Source organism: Chiloscyllium plagiosum, unplaced genomic scaffold (genome assembly GCF_037043375.1).
Source record: "Chiloscyllium plagiosum isolate Xiang-an unplaced genomic scaffold, Cpla_swu_hap1 HiC_scaffold_12, whole genome shotgun sequence".
In the NCBI taxonomy this organism is placed as follows: Eukaryota; Metazoa; Chordata; class Chondrichthyes; order Orectolobiformes; family Hemiscylliidae; genus Chiloscyllium; species Chiloscyllium plagiosum.
In genome coordinates, this window is record NW_028270150.1 from 53,384,775 (window position 1) to 53,400,341 (window position 15,567).

The window sequence follows — 15,567 nt, forward strand, 5'->3', positions numbered from 1 at the left end:
CCTCAGAGCCTGATCTCAGACTGAACAGAACCTCTGACATTCCTGTTTATGCCCGTCAGTCAGGGCTCCTTGATGAGACCAAATGAACACTTACAATCAGGGAACACATATTCAATGATGTCCACCAGGCTGACCTCATTACAATCATTGTAGAACCTATTTTGCTTTCCATTTAGATAGAATATTTGGGCATAAAAGGATGGTATTGAGCTTTTCTGATTTATTCAGATTGCATCTGAAAAACAGCAAGTTTGTTGCACACAGAGAGGTCAAATCAGAATGTTTTTTTTCAATACCTTCAATAGTACAATGCAGCTTTAAAAATCATAAATAATTTTGTGGGCTTAATGCCTGTGAGATAACTTTAATATTTTACTTAAATTTAATTTGAAAGTACATTAGAGAACACCAGAATTAATTGGCTTTTTATATAATTAATTTTGAAATGAAATTTTCATTATCCTTAAAAATAATTAGAAAGTAGGGCTTAGATTAGATATTTTGAGTGTTAAAACATTAATGCTATTAATGTATTTGCTGCTTATAATGTCCTGAGATCCAAGGCATTCCAAACAGTCTTCCAAAGGATCAAAATAGGGGTAATGGATAGAGAGATACTTTCAAACTTCTGAGGCACCTTTATAACTTCTTCTGCATGACTTCTCCCACACACACACAATCATGTCACAGTCTCTCTTCCCCCCTGTACCTGCCTGGAGTAAAATGAACAGGAAAACCCAAACAGCACATGTCTCTGTGAATGCATTGGGTACACTGTGAGTTCAGTAAGCATGCCTCTTTCCCTGAGGTGGATTCTGCTACTGTCTTCAGGCTTATCATTTTCTAGCTCTGTCAAAAACTAATGAGACTCATTAAAATTGAATCTGCTAGTCTGTATGAAACAACTGAATGTATTTTAGATTATTGAATCTTCTGCCATTTAATTTACATCTGTTACATATCAACCCTTTCTTTCCCTGCACTCGAGTGGTTCTATTTCCATCCATTTGTTCCAAATAGACTGTAATTCTATCCTCTGTATACTCCAAATGTTCAGTCTCACATAGCAATTGACAACCTAACATTCAGGAGTATTTTGGATTCACCACACTTTTTAGCTTTGATTTTTGTTCATGGGTTGGCAGAGCGGCATTCTGAAAAATCCCAGATCCACAAACCCAAACCTTTATAAAATGGCCCACTACAGTTCGGGTTTTTGGTGCCAGGATGATGGGCTGCTGCAGTAGTCTGGTCAGGAGACCAAGGAAGAACTTAAGAAATTGCCTGGTTCCCAAGGGCAGGCTGGGCAGAAAGCCAGCCTGGGCACTCCAGCACTGCATGCAAAGTTGAAAAATAAAGATTAAAACAGAAAACGCTGCTCTCACCACACTCTTCCTTCACTTTCTATTCCCCGTCCATGCTTACCCATGTCCCTGAAGCCACCCTTAGGCCTGTCAAATCTGTTGTGCCACTCTGTGTCTATCTGTTATGGCCCACATATCTCATGTGCCCCCAATCACCCCATGGCCCTTTATAGGGAGTCAACATATGCCAGCAGAGATAGATGTGAACAGGACTTGATGGAGGTTAGAATATAACAAAGGTTTATGCAAGCTCAAGTTGGTAGAGGGTTGAAGGTGAGAGGAAGGCTGACTAGAAGGGCAAGGACAGCAAAAACATAAATGAGAACTCAGACCCAACTTTTATCTCCCATAATCAAAACAGCAAAGTGTTGGAGAAACTCAGTAGGTCTGATCGCATTCCAGATAAACCTGTTGGACTATAACCTGGTGTTGTGTGATTTTTAACTTTGACAGCGTCCATGGAGAGCACCTGACCCTCCCCTCAAATGGAACTGTGAGATCCATTCCAAAGGATACTGGAAGCCTTTCCCAGATGGATCCCTGACCCCCACCACAAGCAATATCCAAAAGGCTACCTCAACTCTCCAAAGAGGTTCTCTAATTGCCAAAAGAAATGCATTGAGAACAAGTCTGCTCTTGATTGCCCTAATCTCCACACTTGGGGTTTTAGGTGCCAGCGATGTCGAATTCCCACTTCTTAGGACTCAGCTGATTATTAAAATAGCCAGCTGCCCCCAGTAAATGAGAATAGCCAGTTTCAAGGACAGGATTTGCGATTCTTCATGTCTTCTGGCACTTTCACTATGGTGGAGACATCTCCGAATTAGTGAAAATTGGGATTTGATCATCATTTAGCCCCTCAGATCTCCCTTTCTTGGTGTAATTGCTCATTCTGCACTTACTGCTGCCAGCCTCTAGATATTTCACATTGCTTTCTTAGTGCACATTGACTGCTGCAATAACTTGGTTCTCATTGCTTTCTTAGAACACAGGGCCTTTAGTGCACAGTTACTAGCTGCCAAACGTCCGGCTTGATATTCTCTTTATCACAAAGACTGCTTACTTTTACCTTAATTACATTACCCTCACCTAAGCTTACCTGCTGCTGAAGTTCTCATTTATGATCTTGCTATCCCTGCCCTTCTAGTCAGCCTCCCTCTCACGTTCAGCCCTCTGTAAACTTGAGGTCATACAAAATATGCTGTATTCTGACTGCACCAAGTCCTGTTCACATCTACCTCTGCTGGCTCCCTGTCCTCCAACATCGGAATTTTAAAATTCTCATCCTCATTTTCAGATCTCTACATGGTTTCTCACCTACCTGTCTTTGGAACTTTGTTCAACCTTCCATGATCTGAGAATTCTGCCTTTCCAAATTTTGTCTGGAATTATATCCTTCCTCTATTCCTTAGGCCTGTGATTGATGGTAGTGTTTACAGCTGTCTCGGGCTTAAGCTGTAGAATTCCCTCTTTATACCTATTGGATGCTGCAATAGATATTTTTAGACAGATCAACTCAGAGAAACAAATGAAAATTTTCTTCGCTATAATTACATTATAATCAATAGTCCAAACTAACCCATACTTAACAATTGTTAATATTGAGTTAACATCAAATATTCCTTGACATCATTGGTATAATTGACTTCACACACTACTAAAGCACATGAAAATAAAGTTAATTGTATGGACATAATTCATTTTAATCCTGCTATTCAGTAAAGGAACAGCTTTATTCTGCAAAATAAACTTACAGTTTTAAAAGAGTGCATTGTGAAATTCCCTTTTAAATGTTTCATTGAAGGTGTGCTATTAATTTGCAAGTATTTTACTCAGTTTTATCTTCTCCACGAATGGAAAACAGTAGTATTCACAACATAATCTGATATTTTCAAGTTAATATCAAGTATTTTATTTGGGCATTAACTACCATAAACTCTTCATTCTTCTACTAATATTCAATCATTCAGGGTTTTGAGTGCTATTGTAGCTAGTGGACCAAGTTTTTTTTCTATGTCAATGCTTCACTGGAGAGGGCGGGAGAATTTCCAGTTCATTGAACTATCTTCACCCTGGGGATGAGCTTGCAGTCTGTGAACGAATTCATTGCTCGTTAGTCATTCATTTATGATGTCTAGTCAGGCAGACTGAATTTTCAATTTTATGGGAAGATTTTTAATTGGAAAGCTGTTGAAATATGTTGTATAAAATTTGACTTGAAGGTGATTGCAGTTCTGAAAAATTACTTCAGTTTATATTGACATTTGACTTGAAAATTAGATGATTGATGGAAGAAAAAAATTCAACTTTAACTTGAAATGTAATCAGCACTTTTCATATTCTCATGGTCTTCCAAAGTGTTTCAGAGCCAAATAATTACTTTTAAAGTTCTTCAGTAGGCAAATGCATAGCCTATTCATAGCAATAGAATAAATGACCAGCCAATCTGTTTTGATGATGTTAGGCAGAGTTGGAGGGTATTTCTGCTCTTTATTGATACTGGAATCTTTCACATTCACCTACAGGTAGACCATTCTTTGATTTAGCATATCATTCAAAGAAAAGTTCAACTTCCTCAATATTGCATTGAAATATCACCTTAGAGTATATTCCCATATCTCATACTGCTTTAATCCATAATCTACTCGCTCAGAGTTGAAGCTGCTGAGCTAATCTGGCAGAGAGTAATTGTAATTGATAATTATAATCTCTAAGCAAAGTATACCACAATTATAAAATATATTCCTTCAGTTTTGAGGATACAGCCTGCTTGATTATAAATGATATTGTTCAGTGACAACCCATATTAGGACATGCCACTATTTTCTGATGTGTTGTTAGAAGGTGGTACCTTTTTCTGCCTCAATTACATGGAAAATTAACCCTGGAATAATCTTAATAAGGTTCAGAGGGTTAGTCTGAATAAAAATGCTGGCTCTGTAATAGTCTAAATACAGAAATACACAGAAATGTTGCCCTGGTGATGTTGGTAGGCAATAGTGAAGGTGTGCTGATTTAAACTTGCATTACTGTTTCGGTAGTATGTGAAATCAGTAGTTAGTTGGTAATTATAAGATAAATTGTATCTGTCAGCCAATTTCCTGTTACTGAGGGTAAATGCATTGTTGGGAAAAGTAATTCACGTCTGTTAAAATATACTTGTGTGCATTATTTTTCCCTCTTTCAGATCCTGCATGAAATGGGAATGATTTCAAAAAGTGAGATCTGGCAACCTGAGCCACCATCTTTGGTGAGTTTCTGAACATTTCTATCCTGTGGTACGGATGGTTGGTTTGCAAAGCTGACAGTGTGGCTCCGTGGTTAGCACTGCCGCCTCACAGGGTAAGGGACCTGGGTTCGATCCCACCCTCTGGCCACTAATTGTGTAGAGTTTGCATGGTCTCCCGTGTCTGTGTGGGTTTCCTCCAGGTGTTCTGGTTTCCTCCCAATGTCAAAGATGTGCAGGTTAGGTGGATTGGCCAGGGGAAATGTGGGGTTACAGAGATAGGGATGGGGTCTAGTTAGGATGCTGTCCAGAGGGTCGGTTTTGAATTGATGGGCCAAGTGGCCTGATTCTGCACTATAGGGATTCTATGATTCAATGTAGGTTCTATTTCCACACTGGCTGAGGTTACCAAGAAGGACTCTCCTTCTCAACCTTGCCCCTCACCTGAGACATGGTGGCCCTCAGGTTAAATCACCACCAGTCATTTCTCTCTAATGATGGCAACTCGACCTTGATTGTGTACTGACTGCAGTCAAATAGATATCCTAACTGACAATTACAACTTCACATTTTATCTGTCAATCCTCGGATTCATTAACTGGGACCTCCAGCTGCTTTAAATCAATTGTTCTGTACATAATTAAAATAGTTAGTACTATAGTTTCATTGGTGTTAATTATAGCGGATTAACTCCATCATTTTGGTCATGTGCACGTTCTTGTGTACTGATGCAGTCTTCAGATGCCTCCCCCCTTGATTTTCAAACTGAATGTTGTCTACTTCCTCAAAAATTGCCATACTTAACCATGAGACTGTTTTTCTTTATTGTCTCTCTATAGAACTTCTCAGATATTGTTAGTCTATATTTGATTCAGAGGTAAAGTCTCCACAGTTTTTTTTTATTGTTCTATCAATTGAAACTTAAAGATTAGCTGGTTAGTTCCTTCATTTGTTATGACAGCATTCAAACTTGAGCTGACAAGTGGCAAGTAACACCTGAGCCATACAAGTGCAAGGGAATGAACACTTCCAGTAAGAGTGAACCTGATTATCACCCCTTGACATTCAATCACATTAGCATCACTGGATTCCCCATTAGCAATCTCCTGGGGTTAACACTGACGAGGACGAACCTAACTGGATCAATCATATAAATACTGTTATTCCAATGCAAGTCAGAAGCTGAGAAATGTGCTTCTCATCTCTTGGCTCCTCAAAGCCTGACAAAAAATCTACAAGGCACAGGTCAGAGGTCAATTGGAATGCTCTTCACATGCCTGGATGAGTGAAGCTCTAACAACACTTAGACACGTCCAGGTCAAAGCAGCCCATTTGATTAGCATCCAATCTTAAACATTTGCTCCATTGACCTTGACTCACAGTAGAAACAAGTTTGTACCATATACAAGTTTGTACTGCAACAACTTGTCACACCCCCTTGGACTGCACCTTCCAAACTTGTGGCCTCTTCCACCTAGGAACACAAGGGAGTAGATGAATAGGAACATCACCACCTAAAAGTCACCCTCCAAACCACACACTCCTGTTATTCCTTCACTGACATTAGGTCAATATCAGGCAAATTAGGAGGCAGCATGACGTTTGTGTGCTGCCAGCCTCAGTGGAGCCAGATGTTAGCAGGTTACATGGTGTGATCCTGAACCAGCAAACTGATTTGTGTCCTTGTTTGGTTGAGGCAATGTTTGCTTAGTGAAAATTTCATTTCTGTAACACCACTCCTGATGTAGGTATTTCTTTCAGGACGTTCCTGCGCTTCCAATCAAGACAACATTCTGGGAGAGAAACATGCCTTCAGTTCCCGGATGTTTGAAGTTTTTTGGATGGTCAACATTTCTGACTTCTGCAGCTGCTGTGGGGCTCTTTGCATATCAAAAAGGTCTACTCAGAAAGAACTGAGGAGGTACTTCAAAGCCAGACCCATCACCTCTTCCTTAGTGCACAGATTTACAGTCACCATCTGCCCACTGTACTAATCTTCTAAACCTTTCTCTGCTCTGGTGATTCATACAATAATTTAGTTTCCCATGAGGAAAACTACAAATGAAAATGTAATTGCATACCCCTATTTCTTTGTGAGTTCTTTGGATTCTTCAACCACTGAACCATAATAAGTCATAATTGAACTTGCAGTTGCTAATAGGAATCCATGATTTTGCATGTATTGGTTATCTTTGTGATGCAATTTATGTTAATTTTCATGATCATTCACATTACATTGACAACAGCTACTCCTTGGTGATTGCATTCTTAGTCACTATGTTCATGTGTATTCATTAGAACATTTCTGTTTATAATTCTGTTTACAGCAGCTGAATCTTATTACAGAGATTATTGCATAATATATAAAGCTAAGTGTTATTAAAATACCAAATATCTTCTTTGTTATCTACCTTAGTGAAGTCTTTTTAAGGTCCTAAATTGCATTTAATGCCCTGAGATGCAGGTACAAATGATCATCTTGCAGCAATGAAAGTTTGAAAATATTACAGAAAGGCAAGTTTTGTATAGACAGACTGGCTAGTATTGTATATCGTGCTGCATCTTCAGGAACTCTCCAAACCTTTTGTGAAAATCTGATTAGCTCATCCTGTAGATTTTAGTGAGCTGAGATACTCTGCCAGTGCACCACAGGTGACTGTTTCATTAGAAATTCATTTTAAAAGCCTACAGTTCATGTTTGAAGCATAGACTCACATTTAGATTGATTAAAATAACACATAACAGTCACCATTAACTATCAAAAAAAGTTCAAATGTTATCCAACTTTAACATTCAGCATTGTGATACTTTGTTCACAATATTTTTAATCATGAGTTTCAACAGTTATTAAAAACCATTCTTAAAAGAAACTGATAAAATTTTCAAGCCAATGTTGCATAACGATGAGCTACTGTTTTTAAAAAAATGTATTTCAAAAAGTGACACTACAGTGCAATTAATCCAAAGTGTTAAGAATATTTGTAAACATCAGTGTATGTTCAGTGTAATTGTGCTAAAACAAATATGGAAATACAGTGATGGATAATGCAACTTGGGTATCAGTGTCTTTGGTAAAATCGGTGTATTTGAACATTTTACAGTGATGCTGATTCTGTCTCTCCGAAGACTTTGTGAGTTTTGTCTTTGTGCCTTATCCCTTTGTGGTGTTATATTTTCTCAAGTGCCTATGTGACTGTGTCTTTTCAGTGTGCACACTTTCAAGCTGTAACATTTCAAAGTTTTATATTGTCAATTATAACATTTTATTTCTACACTGGTACATGGACAATGTAAACCAGGTGACACCTGTAATGTGATGATTGATAAGTAAATCAGTGTTTTGTTTGAATTGTGTGCAAAGCTCATGCTTGCTATAACTAAAAGCAAAATACAGCGAATGCTGGAAGTCAGAAATAAACACAGAAATATACTGGAGAAATTCAGTAAGTCTGGCAGCATCTGTATAAAGAGCAACATTGTTAGCATTTTGAGTCTGATATGACTTTAGAACTCAAGGAAGTTCTGAACAAGACTTTTGTCAGTCTCAAAACATTAACTCAGTTTCTATCTCCACAAATGCTGCCAGATCTCAAAGTCATAGAGATGTTCAGCATGGAAACAGACCCTTCGGTCCAACTCATCTATGCCAACCAGATATCCTAAATTAACCTAGTCCCATTTACCAGCACTTGGGCCATATCCCTCTAAACCCTCCCTATTCATCTACCTATCCAGATGCCTTTTAAATGTTATAATTGTACCAGCCTCCACCACTTTCTCTGGCAGCTCATTCCATACTCCTCTGTGTGAAAAAGTTGCCCCTTAGATCCCTTCTGCTGAGTTTCTAGGGTGTTTTCTGTGGTTGTTTGACATAACTAATATTTAATTTTGCACAAGACCAGCAATCAGCATGACAAGACATCGGTCATTTCTTGATGCTGTAAAAAAATGTTAACGACTAATGCAGGTAATTTTGAGAAATGGCAAGTAACTTGTGTAAGACAGTTGAACAACGGATGACGGCATACGCTTAAGTAATGAAATATTTGCTGTAAAATCTTTATGAACAAATCTTGTGAAATTGAGTGTTTTAAATCAACTTTGTGCTAATATGGCATCTGACAAATATTGTTGATTACTGATCTGGTAATAAAAACTGAAAATATTGCTGAGTAAAAGTCATTTGAAAGTATGCTTGAAAGGTATTGCCCTTCAATGGATCATACTACATACATTGTGAGTGGGGTAGTAGACAAAACCAGACAAATAGGAGTGAAATTAGTTAACATTGTTAGTGCAAAATGGGCTTGAAAAGAACTAGCAGCTTTTTGCTTGTCCAATTTTCTTTCCATTGAAATTCAGAGAATGATAGTTCAAATTCTTTTCAGAAACTAGTTCTTATTCTAACAGCTATATTTACATACTTTGAAATTTAAAATCTTGGCAATACTTTACAAGTAAATGTTAAATAAAATCTGCACTTGCTTTTAATAAGTAGCCCATTCAGTGAGTCCATTGACTGTTGTCACTGTAAACCAGTTTCACTCCTTCAGAGTCTTGAGTTCCCAAATTAGAGTTTTTCTGTACATAGTGCATGTAGAAAAATTGTAAACACTTTCCTTGTTCATATTTTGGGTTTTATTACTTATTTTGACTAACATATTTTCCACCTGACGTACTCATCTTACCCATCATGAGAAAAAAAGATCTAAACTGGATAAAGTTTGTAATGTAAACAATATAGCTGTTGCTGGTTCTAGTAACTGTCTTATATATAATAACCTAAGGCAACAGCCCTCTCTAACTGAGAAGAACTAAATATGATTAAGGCTGCACCAACTGCTTTTACTAGGCTGAAAGAAATTAGCACCTGGTTGGGTAAATTAGCACCAGCAAATTTAAAATGTTGGAACAGACACTTTAGCCTGCATTATTGCAATAATGGAAACTCTCTCCATCATAAAATTAACTTAAGAGGTGTGAATCTGGAAGATCTGCTCCAGTACATGGTATCTATCATTTTCAGGAGACAGGGAATGAGCACAGGTTCCAAAACTGCACATTGTAGTTAACAGAGGCAACTACCCATATAATACAGCAGATACCTCCAGTCACATCTGATTTTTATTAGCTAAGGGGAGCAAACAGAATCTGTGCAAATTAGAGCTATCAGGAGTTGTTCAGAGAGGTAAAGTACCATTTTGGAAATGTAAGGAATCCCTTTGCATATCTGGTTCCAGGATAATATTTGGGAATGTAAAGTACTCTTTGGGAGGTGTAAGGTCCCCTTTGGAATTCTTAAAAGTGGACATGAATGTACATCAATTATTGGAACTACTAAGTGAGTTGTCAAAAATAACTGCCAATAGGAGCTGTCAGAAATGAGTGTCAAGGCTCTTAAAACATGTGCCCTTTCAAATTTTTCTTTAGGACTGTCTGGAATATGATTGTTTTCTACTTCACTCTGGAGTAGCACTGCATGACTGATTTCACAACCTTCCATTATCAGAGTTGGATGCCTGCAATTGACATTGATATCTCCGGGTGATTATAGCCTCTTTGAAGTGGGATGTTTGTTGGTGTAAGAAATTAATGGATATTAAATGCACTGACTTTGTTTTTAAAAATGACAATATTGTTTTTTGAGATGGTGAATTCTTCAGTAGACATTTAACAACTTTGTCATCTGGGCATTGGTCCCAATGAGTGCCCATGGTGGATGAGTTGGCTTGGTAGGTATAAGGGCAAATTGGGGCCAGGATTGGTACTAAGTTGGCATAGAAGAAAGGACTGCAGATGCTGAAGGTCAGAGTCGAGTGTTGCTGGAAAAGTACAGCAGGTCAGGCAGCATCCGAGGAGCATAAGCCCTTTATCACTAAGTTGGCATAGGGACTCTGAAGGACTATTGGAGATGTATAAGGAGCCATAGAATGTGGGTAAAGGACATGAGGTCTCATGATGGGTAAGATGAGTACGTCAGGGGATGAAATAAAAGCCCGAGGGTTTTTGTTTTATTGCTTTCTAAAAAGGACGTAGTACACTGATGCTAGCCTTCTACCCAACCAGGTCTGTCCCTGGTATTCACCACACCCTTTCCAGGGTCCCCCATCATAACTTCCAGAAACTTCCCTCCCTGGAAAAAATCTGACGTTTCAAAGCACTCTCTCCTGGCTGTTGGTTTGTAGAGCTGGGACAGCTCCCAACATAGTGATCCAGACCCAGGAGCGAACTGCGCAACCCATCCCATTCTATTTGACATAGAACATTGAACAGTACAGCGCAGGAACAGGCCTATTGGCCCACCATGTCTGTGCTGACCATGGTATCATCTTAAACTAATCCCATCTGTCTGCACATTGTCATATCTGGCTCAGTGGTTAGCATTGCTGCCTCGCAGTACCAGAGACCCAGGTTCGATTCCAGCATCGGACAACTGTCTGTGTGGAGTTTGCACAATCACCCCATGTCTGCGGGTTTCCTCCGGGTTCTCCAGTTTCCTCCCACAATTCAAAAGATGTGTAGGTGAGGTGAATTGGCCATCCCAAATTGCCCATAGTTTTCAAGGATGTGTAGGGGGTAAATAAACAATAATAGGGAAGGGGAATGATCTGGGTGGGTTACTCTTCGGATGGTCAGTGTGGACTTGTTGGGCCGAAGGGCCTGTTTCCACACTGTAGGGATTCTATGAACAGTCAGGCTGTGTGGCCTGGAGGGGAAATTGCAAGTGATTATAATCCCCAATGTCTGGATGGTAGCAGTGTGGGTTTGGAAGATGCTCTTTAAGGATCTTTGGTGAATTTCTCCAATAAATCTCATAGACACTGCAGCTTCTGAGCAATGGTAATGGAGAGAGTGAATGCTTGTGAATATGGTGCCAATCTAGTCTGCTGCTTTAACCTGCTTCTTGACTATTGTTGAAACACTACCCATCCAGGTAAGTGCAGAGTATTTCATCACATTCCAGACTTATGCCTTGTAAATGGTGGTCAAGCTTTTGGGACTCAGGAGGTGAGTTACTTGTTGCAGTATTCCTCACCTCTGAACTGCTATTCCAGTCATAGTATTTATATGGCTGGCTAAACTTAATACCTGGTCAATGGTAAATCCCAGGATGTTGACCGTGGGTCATTCAGAAATGGCAATGCCATGGAATATCAAGGGGTGATTGTTGGATTCTCTTGTGTTAGAGGTCATTGCCTGTGATGTGAATATTGTGTGTCACTTGTCAGCCCAAACCTAGATATCGTGCAGGTCTGCTGAATTTGGAAATGGACTGGTTAGATTAGATTAGATTACATTACAGTGTGGAAACAGGCCCTTCGGCCCAACAAGTCCACACCGACCCGCCGAAGCGAAACCCACCCATACCCCTACATTTACCCCTTACCTAACACTACGGGCAATTTAGCATGGCCAATTCACCTGACCCTGCACATCTTTTTGGACTGTGGGAGGAAACCGGAGCACCCGGAGGAAACCCACGCAGACACGGGGAGAACGTGCAAACTCCACGCAGTCAGTCGCCTGAGGCGGGAATTGAACCCGGGTCTCAGGCGCTGTAAGGCAGCAGTGCTAACCACTGTGCCACCGTTACTTGGCTTTGTAGCATTATTGCTAGATTATTAATACAGAGACCCAGATTCTGGGGATCTGAGTTTGAATCCTAGCCATGGCAAATGGTGGAATTGGATTTCAATAGAATTCTGGAATTGAGAATCTAAAGATGATCATGAAAGTGTTATTGACAGTTGTGGAAAAAAATCTGGTTCACTAATGACCTTTTTGGGTAGGCAAATGCCATCCTTACCTCGTCTGGTCCACATGTCACTCCAGACCTATAGCAAGATTGTTGATGCTGAACTACCCTCTGGGTAATTTGTGGATGGGCAATAAATGCTGGAGTAGTCAGCAATGGCCGGCAACCTGTGAATGAATAAAACAAAACCTGAGGACTTGTGAAGATTGATTTATAACAGAGATTTTCAACTGTGGCAAGGTGCTGAAAAAATTCTCAGGAAGCAGCAGTGCTTCACACTGCCTCCCAATACCATGCACATGTAGAAATTCAGCACCACATACATGTGGAAAATGGGAAATCCACTCATTATGCAGCTTGCTTATACATGCATAGGTCCAAACATTCAGTGTGAGCATGTACAATGATCAAGGACCATATCTCTGGGAGTGACAAGAAACAGTGCATGTGCAATAAAGAGGCATGTAATTGTTCAAGGATAGTTGAAGTGACTTGCCTGGGCACGTTTCTACATTAATGCAGATTTTGAAGTGAATATTTTTGGGATTTATCTTAGTCAAACCTCAGATCTAAATCTTAGAATAGATTCTAAAAAGAAATGGATTAATTGTTGTATGCACCATGTTGCAAACCTGTCTAGTATTTATCACAATAGAAATGTAATGATTTTGAGCAATCAATTCAGTTGAAAAAAGTGGGTGTGTCATAAATTTTGTTTGTCTCATTGAAGTATGCCTGATATATTGCTTTATAACACTAGTGAAAATCCAATGTCGAAACTGTTTATGAATCTCGTGCTAACTTTTGGCCTGATGAAAAATGAAGATCTCTGCAACAGATTCAGTGGGAAAGGAAGAAATATGAGGGAACAATAAACCATGTCTGCCAAGTGCAGCATTTGTTTTAACAAACATATTCTTCAAGATCTTGGAGGTCCTGGAGAAGATATCCTCTGGGACTTGCTGCAAATTCTTTGATGATCTTATTTCTTAAACCCTTGTAAGAGACCACATATTTTTCATTTTTTGGAACTATAAACTAAAATTGAAATTGGACTAATATAAATAAATAATCAAGAACCTTTTCCAACTTTAAAATCATGTGATGCATATTGTTGAAGTCTGCAATATAATGTGCTTTTTGGAAGCAAGAGGTGGGACTGTCGTGGAAATTAAATTGACTCGACTCAACTATTAGCAAGAGCAAAGAAAAGAGGCGATTTATACTTCTCTTGGTCTTCTTGCTTCGATCTGTTGCGGGTACGAGATGCTACCCGTGATTCAGCAGACCCTGAGGTGGCGGCCGCTGACGTGGAACCTTCGCCAGGCGGATATCTTAGGCGGCTGTAGGTCTCGGAGGGAAGTCATCAAGGTCAGGATCCAAAACAGACTTAAGACACTGTACACCTTCGTTAAGTTGTTTTCCACGTGCGTCTGCATGTGCGCTGGTGTTTGTACGTGTATTTGATCTAACCTTTACATGAGATTTCCTTTCCCTGATATCAGCCTCAGCCTTCCACATGTTATAAGCACTCCAATTCACAGGTTCTATTTTTCCCTTCCATTTCTCCTTCTCTCTCTCCTCCAACTTCGACCTCAATATTTCCCGATTTGGAGATGCCGGTATTGGACTGGGGTGTACAAAGGTAAAAACAATGACTGCAGATGCTGGAAACCAGATTCTGGATTAGTGGTGCTGGAAGAGCACAGCAGTTCAGGCAGCATCCAAGGAGCTTCGAAATCGACGTTTCGGGCAAAAGCCCTTCATCAGGAATAAAGGCAGTGAGCCTGAAGCGTGGAGAGATAAGCTAGAGGAGGGTGGGGGTGGGGAGAAAGTAGCATAGAGTACAAAGGGTGAGTGGGGGAAGGGATGAAGGTGATAGGTCAGGGAGGAGAGGGTGGAGTGGATAGGTGGAAAAAGAGTTAGGCAGGTAGGACAAGTCCGGACAAGTCATGGGGACAGTGCTGAGCTGGAAGTTTGGAACTAGGGTGAGGTGGGGCAAGGGGAAATGAGGAAACTGTTGAAGTCTACATTGATGCCCTGGGGTTGAAGTGTTCCGAGGTGGAAGATGAGGCGTTCTTCCTCCAGGCGTCTGGTGAGGGAGCGGCGGTGAAGGAGGCCCAGGACCTCCATGTCCTCGGCAGAGTGGGAGGGGGAGTTGAAATGTTGGGCCAAGGGGCGGTGTGGTCGATTGGTGCAGGTGTCCCGGAGATGTTCCCTAAAGTGCTCTGCGAGGAGGCGCCCAGTCTCCCCAATGTAGAGGAGACCGCATCAGGAGCAATGGATACAATAAATGATATTAGTGGATGTGCAGGTAAAACTTTGGATGTGGAAGGCTCCTTTAGGGCCTTGGATGGAGGTGAGGGAGGAGGTGTGGGCGCAGGTTTTACAGTTCCTGCGGTGGCAGGGAAAAGTGCCAGGATAGGAGGGTGGGTTGTAGGGGGGCGTGGACCTGATCAGGTAGTCACGGAGGGAACGGTCTTTGCAGAAGGCGGAAAGGGGTGGGGAGGGAAATATATTCCTGGTGGTGGAGTCTATTTGGAGGTGGCGGAAATGTCAGCGGATGATTTGGTTTATGCGAAGGTTGGTAGGGTGGAAGGTGAGCACCAGAGGCGTTCTGTCCAAAGTTAAAAATCACACAACACCAGGTTATAGTCCAACAGGTTTAATTGGAAGTGCACTAGCTTTCGGAACAACGCTCCTTCATCAGGTGATTGTGGAGGGCTCGATCTTAACACAGAATTTATAGCAAAAATTTGCAGTGTGATGTAACTGAAATTATACATTGAAAAATTGATTGTCTGTTAAGCCTTTCATCTGTTAGAATACAGTGATAGTTTCACTTCTTTCATGTGTAAATCACAAAACCCTTTTTTTAAAAGTTGCATTCTCGGGTTAGCTGTTAACAATGGTGATAGCTGGACAATATGTTGAAGGTGTTAGCCCCCTGTGTTCTCTGTCTATGACCTGATGTTTAGATTGATTCTAATCTAAAAAGTGAGATAACAGAATTTTACATAAATTCATGCAGTTTTTGAGCTCAGAGTTCTACATGAATGTATGCAGTTCACCCCACAAAGTATATGTGTGCATGTAGGTCTTTGTCTGTGTGTGTGTGTGTCTGGGGTGGTGGTTGTGAGTGTGAGAAAGTGTGTGTGTGTGTAGTGAGTGCAGAGTGTCTTAAGTCTGTGAGGGGGTGCATGTGTGGGAGTGTGTGTGTC

The 15,567-nt window shown here is 40.4% G+C and overlaps 1 protein-coding gene across 1 annotated transcript in view; it reads left to right on the forward strand.

The window, feature by feature from the left end:
* maoa (monoamine oxidase a) overlaps nucleotides 1-8,757 on the forward strand; it is a 170,711-nt gene extending 161,954 nt beyond the window's left edge. The window contains exons 14-15 of the mRNA XM_043700856.2: nucleotides 4,552-4,614; nucleotides 6,352-8,757. Of these exons, the coding sequence (XP_043556791.1) occupies nucleotides 4,552-4,614; nucleotides 6,352-6,507 (219 nt within the window). The 3' untranslated portion in view covers nucleotides 6,508-8,757. The remainder of the gene's footprint in view (nucleotides 1-4,551; nucleotides 4,615-6,351) is intronic.
* Nucleotides 8,758-15,567: the final 6,810 nt, after the last annotated feature.